At 32.2% G+C, this 16,479-nt stretch overlaps 1 protein-coding gene across 5 annotated transcripts in view; it reads left to right on the top strand.

Annotated features, from left to right (window-relative positions):
• Window positions 1–16,479, top strand: part of GLS (glutaminase) — a 78,939-nt gene that overhangs the window by 9,647 nt on the left and 52,813 nt on the right. For all 5 annotated transcript variants that reach the window (XM_060016397.1, XM_060016402.1, XM_060016399.1 and 2 more), the window contains exons 2-7: window positions 2,167–2,263; window positions 2,619–2,740; window positions 7,474–7,603; window positions 8,317–8,396; window positions 11,250–11,413; window positions 16,017–16,075. In XM_060016397.1, the coding sequence (XP_059872380.1) occupies window positions 2,167–2,263; window positions 2,619–2,740; window positions 7,474–7,603; window positions 8,317–8,396; window positions 11,250–11,413; window positions 16,017–16,075 (652 nt within the window). The remainder of the gene's footprint in view (window positions 1–2,166; window positions 2,264–2,618; window positions 2,741–7,473; window positions 7,604–8,316; window positions 8,397–11,249; window positions 11,414–16,016; window positions 16,076–16,479) is intronic.

The following is a 16,479-nucleotide window of genomic DNA, read 5'->3' as shown; positions in this document are numbered from 1 at the left end:
GAAGTAAACATGGTCATTTTAATTTTTTTGCCCTATGTACCATAAGCTAAAGAAGTGTATATTTTATGTTACTTACATAGCTTTTAGGCAAAACAAATACCATTTACTGTGATAAATACATAGAAAGCTTATTCTGCAGTTTAAAGTGATAAACTACCACTATCTGAAGTTTATTTGACAAACCACTTTCTGTAAATAATTGGTATGTTATTTTCCACTGATTGTTTTTGACAGCTGGCTCAATTTTTCTTTAAATGTATTATATTAAGTCATCAGTATTGTTGAATCCTGTTTAATGGTTTTAGATCAGGCTAAAACCTAGAAAAATTGTACCTTATAAAAGTAATAACTAGCTAGTACGTTTGAGAGCCAGTAAAACTGTAGTGGTATATAGTTTGGACTCTGGATTCAGAGAAACAGAGGTTCTAACTATATCTCTACCACTTTGCAGTCTTGGGAAGTTTGTTGACCTGTCTGAGCCTCTGTGAAATGGGGATAGAGTTAGTCTTTTTTTTTTAACAAATAATGAATAAATTGAGCTTCTACTGTGTGCCAGGAACCATACTATATTTTGGATAATGGTACCTTCTGTTATGACATCATTGGAGGGATTAAATTAGAACGAATGTAAAACAGCAGAGTACTTAACAAAAGTGATCAATAAATTTTAACTCTTATTATTAAAATATCCCAAATACATTTTTAAAAGTTCTTTAAGAGCCAGAATTGCTTCAGGGAATATTTATATATCTGGGATATATCATTAAATTACAATAATCCTATGTGTTAGTTTTTTTTTAAACATTGGTATGAAATTCCTATACTTTAGGGTTGACTTTAAGAACTAAAAGTTGGTATAACAGCTTTGAAAACAAGTATAAATGATATTAATGCCAACATTAATGTGTCTTTTAGGAGAAATTTTATATGTCCATATGTAAATGTACATGCTCTGTGAAACAACACTGTATTCTATTGTCTTTTAAGTTAGAAATATATGGACCACTCTCTAATTTTCTCTCTTTCTTGAAATACAGGTAAAGTCTTTCCAGATATTTTATATATAACACATTCTATACATATACACACACATAAATATTTCTACCTTTGATTTTAATAGTGATGGATGGAGAGGGGATTGGTCTGCCCTAGATCTAAAATTCTCATAACATCACTATAATACTTATGGCAGTCATAGGTGTTCAGAATATTGAAATGTATTCATTTCAGTTTCAGAGCCCCCAGAAAGAAGACATTAAATAGGTTCATTATAGTTTGTTTACCTGAAAGCTTTTCAACGGATAGGAAAAATTTTTTCTTGATTAAGTTTGGTTAATCATAGCACTTTATACTAGATTTTAATGTATTTTTATGGTAAAATTTTTATTCTAACAGTCTTTGTGATTTGTGGCATTTGGTCTGTACATGTAAAAGCCTAGGTCACTTTAGACATAGTAACTACAACTACCAACGATTGAGTACTTACTCTCTGCCAGGCAGTGCTCTAAAGATATTGAATGTATTAAGTCAACTGATTCTCACAAGAACCCTGTGAGGCAGGCCCTATTATCTCCCTTTCTCAGATGAGGAAATTGATTAACAGAAAGGTTAATTAATTTATCCAGGGTGACTCAGCTAGTAAGTATTGTAGCCAGGATTCAAGGACTTACGCACTAGTCTTCACTGTCCAGTACTTAATTGTTCTCTCTCCCAGATTTACAATCAGGTTAACTTTGAACAATATATATGTATAGTCATCATATTAAAAAACAATAACAACAAGAGAACAAAGTATTGACTCTTACCTGAGCATTGGCTAGGCTCCATAATTAATATTGGGTGATTGTATTAGGCTGTACAGGAAGGTATTACCATAACAGATGGCTAGGCATTAGCACCACTAGAAATAGTACTCAAGATTTTAAAACTTGGGATTAAAGGATATCTGTATTAATTAATGAATCATTTTTTAAACTTGTTTTTCAGTGCGGTTTCAGTAATACTGTTTGATTTTGGTAAATCAGCATTTATTATGATATTAGGTCTTGATGAATAGATCAACTCAACTGTAGTTTGGTTCAGTGATTATTTTTAAATGGATATAGCTAAAATCCACTTGAATGTTCACATAAGGGTTAATTTTGTCTTCTTTTTTCCCCCCTTTAGTAAAATAAAGCAGGGTCTGTTACCTAGCTTGGAAGATTTGCTATTCTATACAATCGCAGAAGGACAAGAGAAAATACCTGTTCATAAATTTATTACAGTAAGTTTTTATATTTTTCTATCTTCACTTTTTAAAAATCAGTAATACTGAATCAATAATATGGTAATATTGAAATGTAGTTTTAAAGGTCATCTGACGTGTAGATTCTGACTGACACTGTTTCTCTTATTTTCAAATTTTCATCATGCTCATTTCAAGGTAATCAATGAAAGAAAATGAAAGAAACAATGAGAAACTTGTCCAGAAAGTGGGTAATAGTGACACTAAAATGCCATATACATATTCAGGTCTTGTGTAGAAGTTTTTATATACAGGAGTTAAAAACTTGTAGTTGGAATAAGCATATACCTTATTTGCACTATATATTTACAAACTCTTATTTTTTTAAAAACAGGCACTCAAATCTACAGGATTGCGAACGTCTGATCCCAGGTTGAAAGAGTGTATGGATATGTTAAGATTAACTCTTCAAACAACATCAGATGGTGTCATGCTAGACAAAGATCTTTTTAAAAAGTAAAAATTTCTGCCAAACCTTTAATGGTCACTTGCTATGCTATATGGTGATTTTTCTTTTAAAACGAAATTGCATCTTTGAAGACCAGTGCTTCCTGTGTAACTGAAAAAAAGGGGGGAGGGGACTTATAAACATAAATTGTTTGGAACAACTTGGTGCACATTAAAGTTCTATAATACATTGGGGCTAAGAATATACTTTGAAACTGTTCTGAGGAAGCGTAGCCATGGATGTTTCCAATTTATAGTACCTGGAGATTGCATTCGGTTTGAATAGAGCACACTCTTTGTCCTGTCATGGTTTAAATTGATCTCTTAATTCATCTGCATATCTTGCAGCCTTTCTCAGCATGGTCTCAGTTCTTTCCTACAAGGTGTTTTAGATGACACCGTAAAATGAGACGGCTTCAGGCAGCCTATATTCGTTAGTTTTATATGTCTCTGTTGTCTGCTTCTCTCCTCTCTTCAGACATATTACTACATAGGCTTTTGGCTGTTTTTGTTTTCTTCATAATGTTTAAAAACTTAATGCTAACTTTGGACATGAATGCCTTCATTTGGTTGAATGAGAATATTTATTTTGACTTTCTTATATTTGCATATCTTTATTATTTATCTTCATTAATGTGTTCCTACTAGTCTGATTGCTTAATGATTTAATAGACAGCAAGTTTGTCATGGATCCCAAGGAGGTAAATGGTATTTTACAACTAAAATTAAATGAAAACTTGTATAAAACTGTAAACACTACTGTAAGGTATTGGCTTTTTCCAGACCATAGGCTTAGGTTGGAATAGATCCAATGAATTCCAGCATCTACCTTGAAAGTTTATTTGTATGTATGCATTTTTATTATTTTTTTTCTTTTATTGTCTTTTGGGGGCTAGATGATTTGTTCTAGATGTCTCCTGGGAATATCCTGGAATATTAAGTCATTTGAAGGTATAAGTATTTAACTGAGATCCTCCCAAGTATCTTGGCATACTGTGAAGCACTGCTGGCAATTTTAGATCTCTGTCTTTTCACCACAAGTTTCTTGATTCTGTGAGCTCAGCCAACCTCATTAAGTGTAGATTTTAGTTCCATGTTGGAATTGGTGTTAGGAATTTTGAATCTTCAGAACCTGTTTCTTTGTGAAGGGAAGGAAATCACTTCTAGTTAGCTGTGCCTTTGCAGTAAAGATTTTTTATTTTTAGTGTTCATGAACTCTCTGTGCAAAGTATCTTGATTGTGGGGTGCCTTCTGGGGGGTTATTTTGGTATATCTGAGAATGAAGTTGTCAGAGAGTTGGTAGGTAGGTCTGTTGATAATGGGTATAAGGAATTGCTTTGGAATTCCTAAGTGAAAGCAGTATTTTATACCTTTTTAGTACTGGTTAAATTTCTTTTGTGCTTCATAAACATATTGCTCTGTTTAAATATGAAATTGAAAGTAATTTAAATACACTGAGTATGAAGCCAGGAAACAATCATAAAATTTTCTACCCATAAGTATATTAAAAACTAACAATTAGCATTATTTTAAATACTAATCCAATTTTTTTAAAAAAATTGATGATTGTAATATAGGCAGTTCCCAACTTGACAAATGCTTAGTGGTATATGTGAACAAGCAATGGAAAAGTTTACATCTATAGGCATATGATTTCTCTTTTCATCCCTAGAATGAGGTGATTCAAAACCTCTGACTATTGGGCTTCCTTGGTGGCGCAGTGGTTGAGAGTCCGCCTGCCAATGCAGGGGACATGGGTTCGTGCCCCGGTCCGGGAGGATCCCACATGCCGCGGAGCGGCTGGGCCCGTGAGCCATGGCCACTGAGCCTGCGTGTCCAGAGCCTGGGCTCCGCAACGGGAGAGGCCACACACTGAGAGGCCCGCGTACCGCCAAAACAAAACAAACAAAACACCTCTGACTATTAACCTTTTCAGGTCACCTGGAATGGTGATTGCTTCAGAGAAGTTTTTTCTCTGTTTTCAAAATGAGAAGTTTTCTAGTTAGTGTTGGCAGAAATAATCTCACCTCCATGCAGGTGGGTACAATGGAATTCATCTTCCCAAAGAAGTAATTTATAAAGGAAAGTGGAAAGGTTTGGTTGAAGTCAACGTGTTGATATTTTACCTAAAATACATTGTTGCTTAATATATTTAGCCTTTGAGGGTAATCTGAGAAACATCTAATATGTAGAATTTTTTCTGAATGGGAAGATGAATTCTATGCATATTTTTTGGAGCATGGTCTATTTGAAAGTTGGAGACTGCCTGTACCTATCTAGATAATCAATTGTTTTTAATGCTAATAATCTCAATAGAAGTAGAAAATTTGTATTGAAAAGGAATGCCTTATTTATTCATGCATTTTTAGCCATATAAATATTAGAAGTATTTTTATGTGTGATCATAATTTTTTTATCTTTTTTGTTTTGGAGGAAATGAATGGTAGTCTTTGTATTTGCTTTTTCTTAAAAAATTCTTATCCACTATGTTATTTTACTAATGAAAAATTATATGTGAGATATTTTGTAAAACATTGATGTGCATTACAGTTGCTAACCCTAAACATTTAAGTAAAGAAGGAAAGAAAAATTATTATTACCAGTTTACAGATGAGAAAACTGAACAAAGCATGAGAAAGATGTGACTGTTGAAAAGCATAAGCACTTCCTCCTCAGGTCACTTTATATCCCTTCTGATTTTCTGCTTAGATTCATGGCATCTATATTAAAATAACTCCCAAGAAAAACATTACAGTTTGTTCATCAGCATGCAGCTAGACACTCTTTTGAATGGTATTGCCTTGGTTGGCCATAGTAATTCACCAGTGAAGGCTGTTCGCACAGCTTTATGAGCACCTTCTGATAGAGCAAAAAAAAAAAATCCCAGTTTCACTGACTGTACAATATTGTTAATGTTTTAAAAGTGCTGTTTAATTTTGAGTAGTTAAATAGTTAGTAGTAAGGTTAATAATTTATGTTTGGCAGTCCACATATTTTCTCATGTAATACTTCTTGAAAAAGGGGGCATGTAGATTTGATTTGATACAGATATAGTGATTTAAGGTCAGGAATTGTCCTAACTTCTTTCTGCTGAGAAATGTGTCTTTTGTTATATATTACTTGCAACTCACGTGCAAGTTGAATTGCTGTTTGGAGCATATTAAATATTAAGTCAATGGCAAAAAGTATTTATTAGATTAACATTGAAACTATGTCAAAATTTATCAAAGTTTATTGAAGTAAATATTTGTTATCTCTTGGATGTCAATTATTTCTACATCTGTAGATTAATAATGGAAATTAGGACTGTAACTTTTTCATGTTGTAACTGAAGCACATCTTTATCACTGAAAATAACCTATTTTATTTTAAATCAGTGTTTAATTTTATGTTGACCAAGTGAGTATATATTCTGGATTTTTATTAATAGTTAAAGTGTGATAGCTGGTTTTTAATTCTAATTTGATGTTTTATTAAGAACAACTTGAATTAAGATACTGAGATATAAAAATTTATCATTTACCATGGATTGAAAAAGAAATACCGAGAGTGTCTACTTCTCCGACTCTCCATTTATAATTAGTGCATGTTATTTACTTGCAAGTTAAACACAGATTTTTCTTATCTGTAAAGTGGGGAAATCATCTTCTCAGAGTGTTCATGTTTTGAGGGTTAAGCAGGATAAATAGTACTTGAAACTTAGTACTTTTTAATCTGTTATGGGCTTAGTCTTAAGTTGATATTATGGCTTGATGCTCAGGTCTGCAAATGTCTTCCTTTATCAATTAACTATTCTATTACTAAGTTTCTGAGACTCTCTTAAGAAGATGAATTTAGAGTATATGGCTGGCTGTTACCTATTTTTAAACTCTTTAAGGTTACATTAATAAGTTGATTTTCTAGCTTGAATCCTTTTTAAAACAAAGTAGAATATTGGTTCAAATCATTAGATTTCATGCTCTCCTATCCAGATGGTTTACCATATCTTTTAAATAATTTTTAACAGTGAAACAATTTTATTCTACAATGTATATACACATCTTACAGTGAATAGAATAATGTAATTTAACATTTTTGGTGATTCAAATAATATAAAATTATTATACTACTGTATATAATTTTTAAAGTTATACATTATTTTTATAAGCATTTTAATAAGTATTTCATATAAGAGACAAATCTGACTAAACGAAGTTGGTATTATTTCCCTTTTTTTTAGCTTAGAAATGCAAATTTTTCAAAATGTAATTTAGGAAAAATATATTAAAATACAAAATGTTTATTTTTTTGTGAAATACTAGTAATACGTAGAAATTAAAGGATATGTGTCTGAGGTTATTTCATGGAAGAATAAACAGGATCTCAGCTATATATTAAAGTCTGATTTTTGTTAACCAAATGTCTTGCTGAATGCTTATCAACTCTGGTAGGCTGAAAAGCTTGTTTTTAGATGGTCTTGGTACTTAATCTGGTGGAATGCTCTGCTGTTTTAATCTTTGACACAATTTTTAGGCTAATTTATTTCTTTCACTTGTTCAACAGCTTACAAGCCAGCTACATGAAAGGCTGCTTGAAGGAAAGAAAATAATGTAGAAAGAGTATAATTTATAGAATTTAGTTTGTTGTTTAAAATGTTGAATTTCTTTATTGTTTGAATATTCTCCTGATTAATATTGTTATTATTAGCAAGTACTAATATTTGAAAGGTACCAGTCTATTAATTTTTTTCTCGTATTCCGCAGATGTGTTCAAAGCAACATTGTTTTGTTGACACAAGCCTTTAGAAGAAAGTTTGTCATTCCTGACTTTATGTCTTTTACTTCACACATTGATGAGTTATATGAGAGTGCTAAAAAGCAGTCTGGAGGAAAGGTAACGTTTTTCCTAAGCCTATCACTTAATAAATTCAACTAAACTTGAGGTAGAGAGTAAAATTGTGTAGTTTTGTGTTTTGCTAATTAAGAAATTTAAGTGAAGCCACTGGAGTAAGTGCTTTTAAAATATTTCAAATAGTTAATTGTTATTTTGGCTAAAAAGAAATCTAAGCTTAAGAGTTCTTTTTGATTTTCAAATGATTGAGATGGCTTTTAAATTTTTAATTAATTAAAAAGTAGCTTACTGGGAATTTCTGCAGGTATGATATCCTTGAACATTAAATAAAATGTTCCCAGTTTTTAAAATCCTCTACATAATATAAGCGCTATTTTATTTATTCTCCATACTGAAAGTTTTTAGGTAATGAAACCCTATTAGCATGACCCTGATTAAAGAAGTTCTGTTTCCCTTAAAAAAAAAATCAAATCCTAGTTCTTTTAGACTGTGCTTTTTTAGGAAGACAGAATGCATTGGAAAACATAGTAGGTGATGGAGACTGAGAGAAGTCACTTAGATTTCACTTGTAATCCTCAAGTCTGTTGTGCCCTTAGTTTTTATGAATATTGTTATAAAAGATAGACTACAAAGCCACTGAGTATTATAAAATAACTGTTCATTGGCAGAAGCTAAATTGAGATCAGTTTTTTGGTAGAAGAAAATACTATTTGCCTATATTATATCTGTTAATTTCTTTCCATTGTTTTGGATAGGTTGCAGATTATATTCCTCAGTTAGCCAAGTTCAGTCCTGATTTGTGGGGTGTGTCCGTTTGTACAGTAGATGGACAGAGGTAAGTTTATTTCAGATCCATCAAAACCAACTCTAAGCCTTAAATTTTGCATAACAGTGAACATGAGGTAGAGAGGAGCCTCTTCTGTAATAGTAATTAGCCCCCTGACCTGACATAAATTCAAGAAGGTAAAGAAGTTTAGATTTTAGTTTAAGTTAGAAAACTCAACTGAAACAATACCTTATACTAAATTTTATGAGGCATTTCATCTATCTTATTCACAGTTGTAGTCTTGTTACTTGAATGCTTATTGTTCAAGGAACTGCAGTTACACATTTACTTAGGAAAAATGGATTTGGCAGAACATGAAATTATTCACTAATGAACTGACCGCTAATAAAATTAGTTCACCTTTCTTGGCTTAACATGGGTTACCTATCCTGTCATTATCTTTGTTCCTCTTGCTGCTTATATGATTAGCATGGTAGTTAAGGCAATATAATGTAATAAAGTTTCTTACCCATCAGTCATTTTCAAAAGACACAGGATTTCATGAAGTCTACGAAGGTGATCTTTGGGATGTACTCACACTCCGGGCATAACCACTGACATTTGATGATCCAGTAGAATTATAAAAAGGATAACAATATGAGGGCACTTCAAAGAGAATGATTTGATTTAAAAAGTCAATTAAAAAAAAAGTAAATTAAGAGAGGCCCTTGGAAAAATAGAGTTCTGAAATATTTTTTTAAGCATGACCTTTTTTATTATGCTATGAGTCAGACATAAGATTTCTTATCGTGTTGTAATTTGGTTTTATCAGTCAGAAAAATTATGCCAAAAAAATAAAAATCAATATTTTTTTACTCATTGGAAGACTTTAGCTCAGAGGTATAATCTTTCTGGTTTTTTCTTTGCTTTTACTAAGGTAATTATTTTTTTTCATTAAAATATAACTTAAATAAAATGAGATATACAACTCCGAGGTGTATATAGCTTGATGAATTTATATCAGAGATGTAATTTTATCCTAAATTTGTTAAAACTACAAGTCATTTAGCCATATAATTTTAGATTTTATTTTTTAAGGTAATGTCCCAGTTAAAGCTTTTCCACCCATTTATTAAAATTTGTATCTCTTAAGTGCCTTCATTGTAAGTGATCCTTTTATTTTTTACTACTTATCTTCCTCAAATATTTACAGTTAAAAAAAACATGTGGTTTGGCTCATTCATTCTTATAATAAGGAATCTGAGGTTCAGAGTTTGTATAAAACTGGCAGAGGTGAAACTAGCACCTTGGTCTCTTAAATTCCAGTCCATTGTTCTCTCCATTACGACAGGCTTTTATCCTTATCTGGGCTTGTGAAATGTACTAAACACTTGTGTGTTGAATTAAATATCGGGTGCTATGAACAGACACAAATGCATGAGAAGACATGGCTTATCCTTACGGAGCAAATTCCAGTAGGGAGTGGTATTCCTATTTTTTTGTATTTGGAGGAAATGGTTTATCATGTAGTGGAAATTTTTATATTTGGAAGAAATTATTATCACCTAATTATTGCACATGTGTTTTTTCTTCTTAAACATACTTTGTGTGTATAGATGATTCTTTTAGTTCAGTTTTCTTATCTAGAGATAAGAAACTTGACTTTGGGCTAGAACATAGGTATTTTTAAATCCAAAGGTAGTAAGACAGGCTTTTGTCAGGTTTCAGAATGATTGCCAAATTGAAGTTATGGTCTGAATTAGAAGTTATTCATAAATTTGACAGGAAAAATATTATATATTATATATATATATATACACACATATTTATTTATATTCCATCATATACTTAGAAGTAAGGTGTCTTTCTGATGTCTCCATTAAACCCCCTATTTGCCCAGGGGTAGTTATTATAGTGCCCAGTTTCACTGTGAATAAATTTCGCTCGAATAAATGAGTGCCTGTAATGTGTTGGAACATTGTTTGGGGCACCTGGGATACTTCAGCAAATAAAACAAAGATCACTGCCCTTGTTAAGCTTACATTATAATGGGGCCAGTCACAGTTTTTTCACTTTCAAACCTATTCTCTATTTCATTTTCATCTTAGTTTGTTCTGTTGTTTATCTACATGGTGATTATGATTGCCGTTAGTGCCAGCTCTATCAGGTTTATAAAACTGGATGCTGTTTCTTTTAATGGGGCTGAAATTGTCAATAGATATGATTCACAAGATGAGGCATTTATAGACAGGGTCTCAGTTTATTGAATAAACTGAGCTTCATTTAAAAACTAACCACAGTTTAACCATTATTAAAGCTATGAGTAAAAAAAATTGTGACTAGTTTCTAAAAGGACTAGTTCATTTTATATGATTGAATACAGATAGGAGTAAGGAGGGCCATACCCTGTTGCCCTCAGAGGCAATTTTTTCTTTTTCTTTTTTTTCTTTTCTTTTTTTTTTTTTTTTTTTTTTTGCGGTACACGGACCTCTCACTCTTGTGGCCTCTCCCGTTGCGGAGCACAGGCTCCGGACGCGCAGATTCAGCGGCCATGGCTCACGGGCCCAGCCGCTCCGCGGCATGTGGGATCTTCCCGGACAGGGGCACGAACCCGTGTACCCTGAATCAGCAGGCAGACTCTCAACCACTGCGCCACCAGGGAAGCCCCAGAGGCAATTTTTTGCATTACTTATTATCTAATTTTGAACCAGTCTATTACCTGAGTATTTGAAAGCTTTTGCCTTTTTATTGCAGTATCCCTGTTAAAATAAACATATTTATTCTTCAATATCCAAGTAAACTTGCTGTTGAATTATGGGAAAACTGTTATAAATTAGAATTAACATGTAAATAACAGCTCCAGTTATTGTTACATTTTTTCACAGTTGATCTTAATTATTTTTTAAATCTACTTTTAAATAGGCATTCTATTGGGGATACCAAAGTTCCATTTTGCCTTCAATCCTGTGTAAAACCTTTGAAATATGCCATTGCTGTTAATGATCTTGGAACAGAATATGTGCATCGATATGTTGGGAAAGAGCCAAGTGGATTAAGGTTCAACAAACTGTTCTTAAATGAAGATGGTAAGAATTATATAAAAGTTACTTGGAAGAAGAAATACCTCATTTTCCTGTGTAAATCTAACTAGTTTTTTCTTCGAAGAAAAAGAAAATTAAAAGCATTGATACTTTTTCATTTGTCATGGAATTTCTGTGAAACCCATAGAGTTAGTTAACCTACTTTAAAAAACAGGTTTTTTAGGCATCTCATACCACTGGAAAGTGGGCTAGAGAAAAGACAGAGGCAGGAAGTAAGATTTTCACTTTATAACCACCTATAGGGGAATATCTTATAAAGTCTCGCAGGGTCCAGAATTTGCTTTAAGATAATTCAGTGGAGTGTAGCTGGGAGTGATGCATGTGATTATTACTGTATGTTGGTAATCATTGAAGCTAAATGATGGGTACATGCATGCTTATATTCTTTTCTTTCTACTTTTGTATATTGTATATATTTGAAAACTTCCATAATAAAAAGCTTTAATGGTGGCCCTGGTTGAGGTGATGTTTTGTTTTTTCTGCTTCATAACATTTAGTATTTGAAAGAAATATCTTGTGTTAAATAGTTGGATAACTAACAAGTCTTATTGCTTTACAGGAATCCAAAAGAAAAGGGGAGGACAAAGGTAGTTAGTACTTTTGATCTGATAGAGGTTTTAAATCTAAACACCAACCTATAGATTGGTTTCTGTTTTTTAATCTTTCAGGCATATGCTAGGTTCCTCATTGTGTGACAAGTTAAAATAGAATTGAAGAAAACAAGAGTGAAGGAATTACAGTAATGGTTGTGAGAAATATACTTTTGTATTTTTTCTTTCTGCTGGATGAAAAATAAAAAATATGCCTTATACTCAGTATTGTTTTATGAGTTTTTAAAATGAAGTTATAAGACTGATACTTTCTTATGCTTCTCTTTCTATTTGTTTTGAGGGCAGTTGAATTTTCTTACTTATTTTACCATAATCTTTCTATCCTGATGCTACATTTGATTTTATGGAGATTACTGTAAACTAGCAACTTCAATAAGGACATATGCAGAAGTACCTTATTTATTAAATTCACTGACATCTAGATTTAATATGGAAAGAATATTTTTGTTCTCACAAGATTAAACATTTTACAAGAAAAATTACTATTTTCCCCAAAATACAAACTTGGATAAACTAAGTGGTTCTGGTGAATTGAGTGGTAAGAAATAAAATAGGCTTGGGGTAAATGACTTTAACATTGTAAGTAATACATTTTTTTGCCATATACATTTTATTGACACTAAGTCTATACGAAAAAAAATCACAATAAGAACTCAGGAATTTAGCACTGTTTTGTAATAACTGAATATAAAGTTTAACAAAAGGTTTTGCCTTGATATTCTTTGACTTTTTCCAAGCCTGAGCCAATACCAGGAATCTGGGAAATAATGGGAAAATGAAGGCGTCACTATACCATACCACTCCTTCTTGAGTTCTGCATAGGTTCTGTGCTCTAGAGTCTTGGTTTTAGATTAGCCCCAGCAAGAAAAGAGTTTGTGGGTCTTTTTTATATTGAAAATTTCAAGGGTAATTTATGGTGAAACTATACTCTGTGTATGTATGTGCATGTGTGTCTATCTAGCGTTATAAAATTAAAAGAAACAAATGTATTAATATTATCCTAGCTTTGTAAGATTATGATGATAAATTAACATTAATCTGAATATAATGAATAGATAAAGAAATTATAGTAGTTACTCTTTTACTGTCAGCCTCAGTCATGAACCATATCTTTGTAAGATTCATATACTTAGTTTGAAAAGCTTTTTCTGGTATAACATGGAAGAATTTTTTGCTTGTTTTATTCCCTTAGAATAAATATTTGTTAAAATTAATCAATTTTTTGCATTCTAGTTAAAAACATGCCCCAAAATTTCAGATGTCCATTTTGTCATTTTACTAAGCTAATATATGTCATTACTTCAGATAGTAGCCTTTATTAATTAGCTTGTGTTATTTCTGTTGTCATAATTCTTTTTAAATTAAAAATTCTAAACTGAACCCTTCAGTTCTTTCCTTCTGACTATGGCAGAGCAGAGTGGAAAAGGAGATTTCCACTTTTAGACTGAGGTTTTATAATGCAGTAAAGCTGGTGTTTTAATCTCTGGTGTATTTCCAAGTGTTCAGATGTCTGGCTTTTAAGCCAAAGTCAGAGTGAGCAGTGCTTACATCTGAAAATTGCTCTGTCATGCCATGAAATGCTTTAGTGTTCTTGGAAGATCTTCTTAAATGTAGCGTATGTAGTATTTGCTGAATATTTATGATTTACAAAATAGTAAATGCCCACGTTTATGTGGTACCATTTGGAATACATACGTTAGCTACCTCCTAGGGCCCTAGAGTCTAAACCTGATAACGTCCAAAAAAAAAAAAATGAAAGGACAGATATATGAATATACACAAATACGAGTATAAACTAATTTAGCACAGCCTGATTTCCATTTTTTTTTTTTTTTTTTGCGGTGCGCGGGCCTCTCACTGTTGTGGCCTCTCCAGTTGCGGGGCCCAGCCGCTCTGCAGCATGTGGGATCTTCCTGGACCGGGGCATGAACCTGTGTCCCCTGCATCAGCAGGCGGACTCTCAACCACTGTGCCACCAGGGAAGCCCTGATTTCCATATTTTGATTTCTGTGTCTGCATTTGATTTTTCTTTTACATAGATAATACTGGAAATTTTTTGTTTCTTGGCTTCCCTTTTGTTGCGTAGTATTTTTCTGTGACAACTATTACTGTCATTTCGTGTGATCTCAAAGAAAACAGACTTTCCTTAGTGTAATTTGAAATAGGTGAAATCCTGACTGTACTATTTAGATAGTATACCTGTACTGTTTTATTTTAACTTTTAGAACTTGTCATTATCATGGGTAACCCAAAATGTACACTATTTAAAGCCTAGCTAGCTACTAAATCATATTGTTGATCTTATATTGAGGAAAATGGTGTACTGTTAAGTTACCCAATTTTTTGTCATTATTGATTTTTTTCATTAAACATTCTTAACAGTTTTATTGAAATATAATTTACTTACTACATAATTTACTCATTCAAAATGTACAATTTAATGGCTTTTAGTATATTCATAGAGTTGTACAACCATGACCACAGTCAATTTGGGGACACTTTTATCACTCCTAAAAGATACCCTAGGTATTAGAGATATTAGTAGTCAATACCTATTTCTCTTCTACCCATGGAAACTAGTAATCTACTTTCCTTCTCTATGGATTTGCCTGTTCTGGACATTTCATATAAACAGAATCATTATATTTGGTCTTTATGTAAATGGAATCATTATATTTGGTCTTTTTGACTGGCCTGTTTTACTAAGCCTAATGTTTTCAAGGTGCTTTCATGTTGTGGCTTATGTCAATACTTCATTTTTTTATTGCTGGATAATACTCCATTGTTTGGATAATAATACCACATTTTGTTTACCCATTCATCATTTGGCAGGATGTTTGGGTTGTGGTTATTTTTCACTTTTTGACTATTATCAGTAATACTGCTGAGAACATTTGTATACAAGTTTTTGTGTACACATGTTTTTATTTCTTTTCGTTATATGCCTGAGAGTGGAATTGCTGGGTCATATAGTAACTCTTCAACAGTTGAAGAATTTCCTTGTTTAGCTGTAGACTCATCTCACGGAAGGTAACTTGCTTAAAATTCAAGGAGACTAATAATGTAGCAATAACTTATGAATTCTGCTAGATGTGTCAAGTTAGATAAGAACTTGTTCCCAAAGAAGTAAATTACTACCACAAACAGATTAGGAATTATGCTTTCAAATAAATGTTTTCAGTGCCCTAAGAGTTTTGTGTTCGGCATTTGTGCTGTGCTATGAATGACAGTATAATCAGCTGAGATTTGAAATTCTGTTTGTTGTAAGAATTAGGAGAAGAGGTAGGATTTTGGATGAACTTAAATTTTAAGTAATTTTGTAATTATACAAGAAATACATCCTTATTGTCAGGAAATATAGAAGGCATGCTGAATACAACTTAAATACCCTGTAATCTTTTTATCCTATGTGTATCACCTGTTTTCATTTTCTGCATATGTATATGTATATACATAAACACAAAAATAAAATATTTAAAAAAGGAAAATTGGGTCCACACTAGATATGCTTTTTCCAAGGTGATTTTTAATAATAATATTATTTGATTGCTTAGTGCTGTGCCAAAGCATTTTTTTTAATTCATTGAAGTACTGTGACTTGCTGAGGTATTGGTGCTGTTATTACTCCCAGTTTACAGATGGGAAAATTGAGGCACAGTGAAGTTCAGTTACTTGCCCAGGATCAAATGGCAGAGTTAGGAAATTTGGATGTGCTCTTAAGCACTGTTCACTGTCTGTCTGTACCTGAATCTTTGTTTGCCTGTATAATTATAGCAGCTTCTTAAAAGTGTATTACTGGTTTGATGTGTAACTGACTTTAATGCACTCCTCCACTCTCCACCCCCGACCCCCAAAAAGAACTGTAACAATCAATGGCTTACATAAAGAAAATAGATGTATGTTCATGGGAAGTACCTGTGCATCACAGAAAATTATATCAGGTATTTAAAGTAATGCTATTGCTTTTATATTTTCAGATAAACCACACAATCCTATGGTAAATGCTGGAGCAATTGTTGTGACTTCATTAATAAAGGTAAAATTTTGACATTTCCTTTTAATCCAGTAAAAATTTTAAATACTAAGGCATAAAGAGGAATCTTATTTATGTAGAAATGTGAAAATTTTTCTTTTGGTGTTAAATTAATGGTATGGCATAAGGTTAGGATTTTTATTTATTTCAAAATAAATGATGTAATTTCAAGGACAAAATTAAAATAGATGACATAAATTCCAACAGTTACTCTTGACCTGAAGATCTGGCAAAAATTCAAAAAGAAGTCTCTTCTGAACAGTAGTCACAGAAGTTTTTCTTCTTAAAGTTTTAATATTTTTTTCTTTCTCTTCTTTTTGGCTCTTCTAGAAAGAACAGATGTAAACAGAAGTAACAGCGTATTACTGTTTGATGTTTGTCATCAGCATATGTAGAGACAAATGTTC

Source organism: Delphinus delphis, chromosome 7 (assembly GCF_949987515.2).
Source record: "Delphinus delphis chromosome 7, mDelDel1.2, whole genome shotgun sequence".
NCBI classification, from domain to species: Eukaryota; Metazoa; Chordata; class Mammalia; order Artiodactyla; family Delphinidae; genus Delphinus; species Delphinus delphis.
The sequence above is the reverse complement of the archived record's forward strand: the minus strand, read 5'-3'. Positions and strand labels throughout refer to the sequence as shown.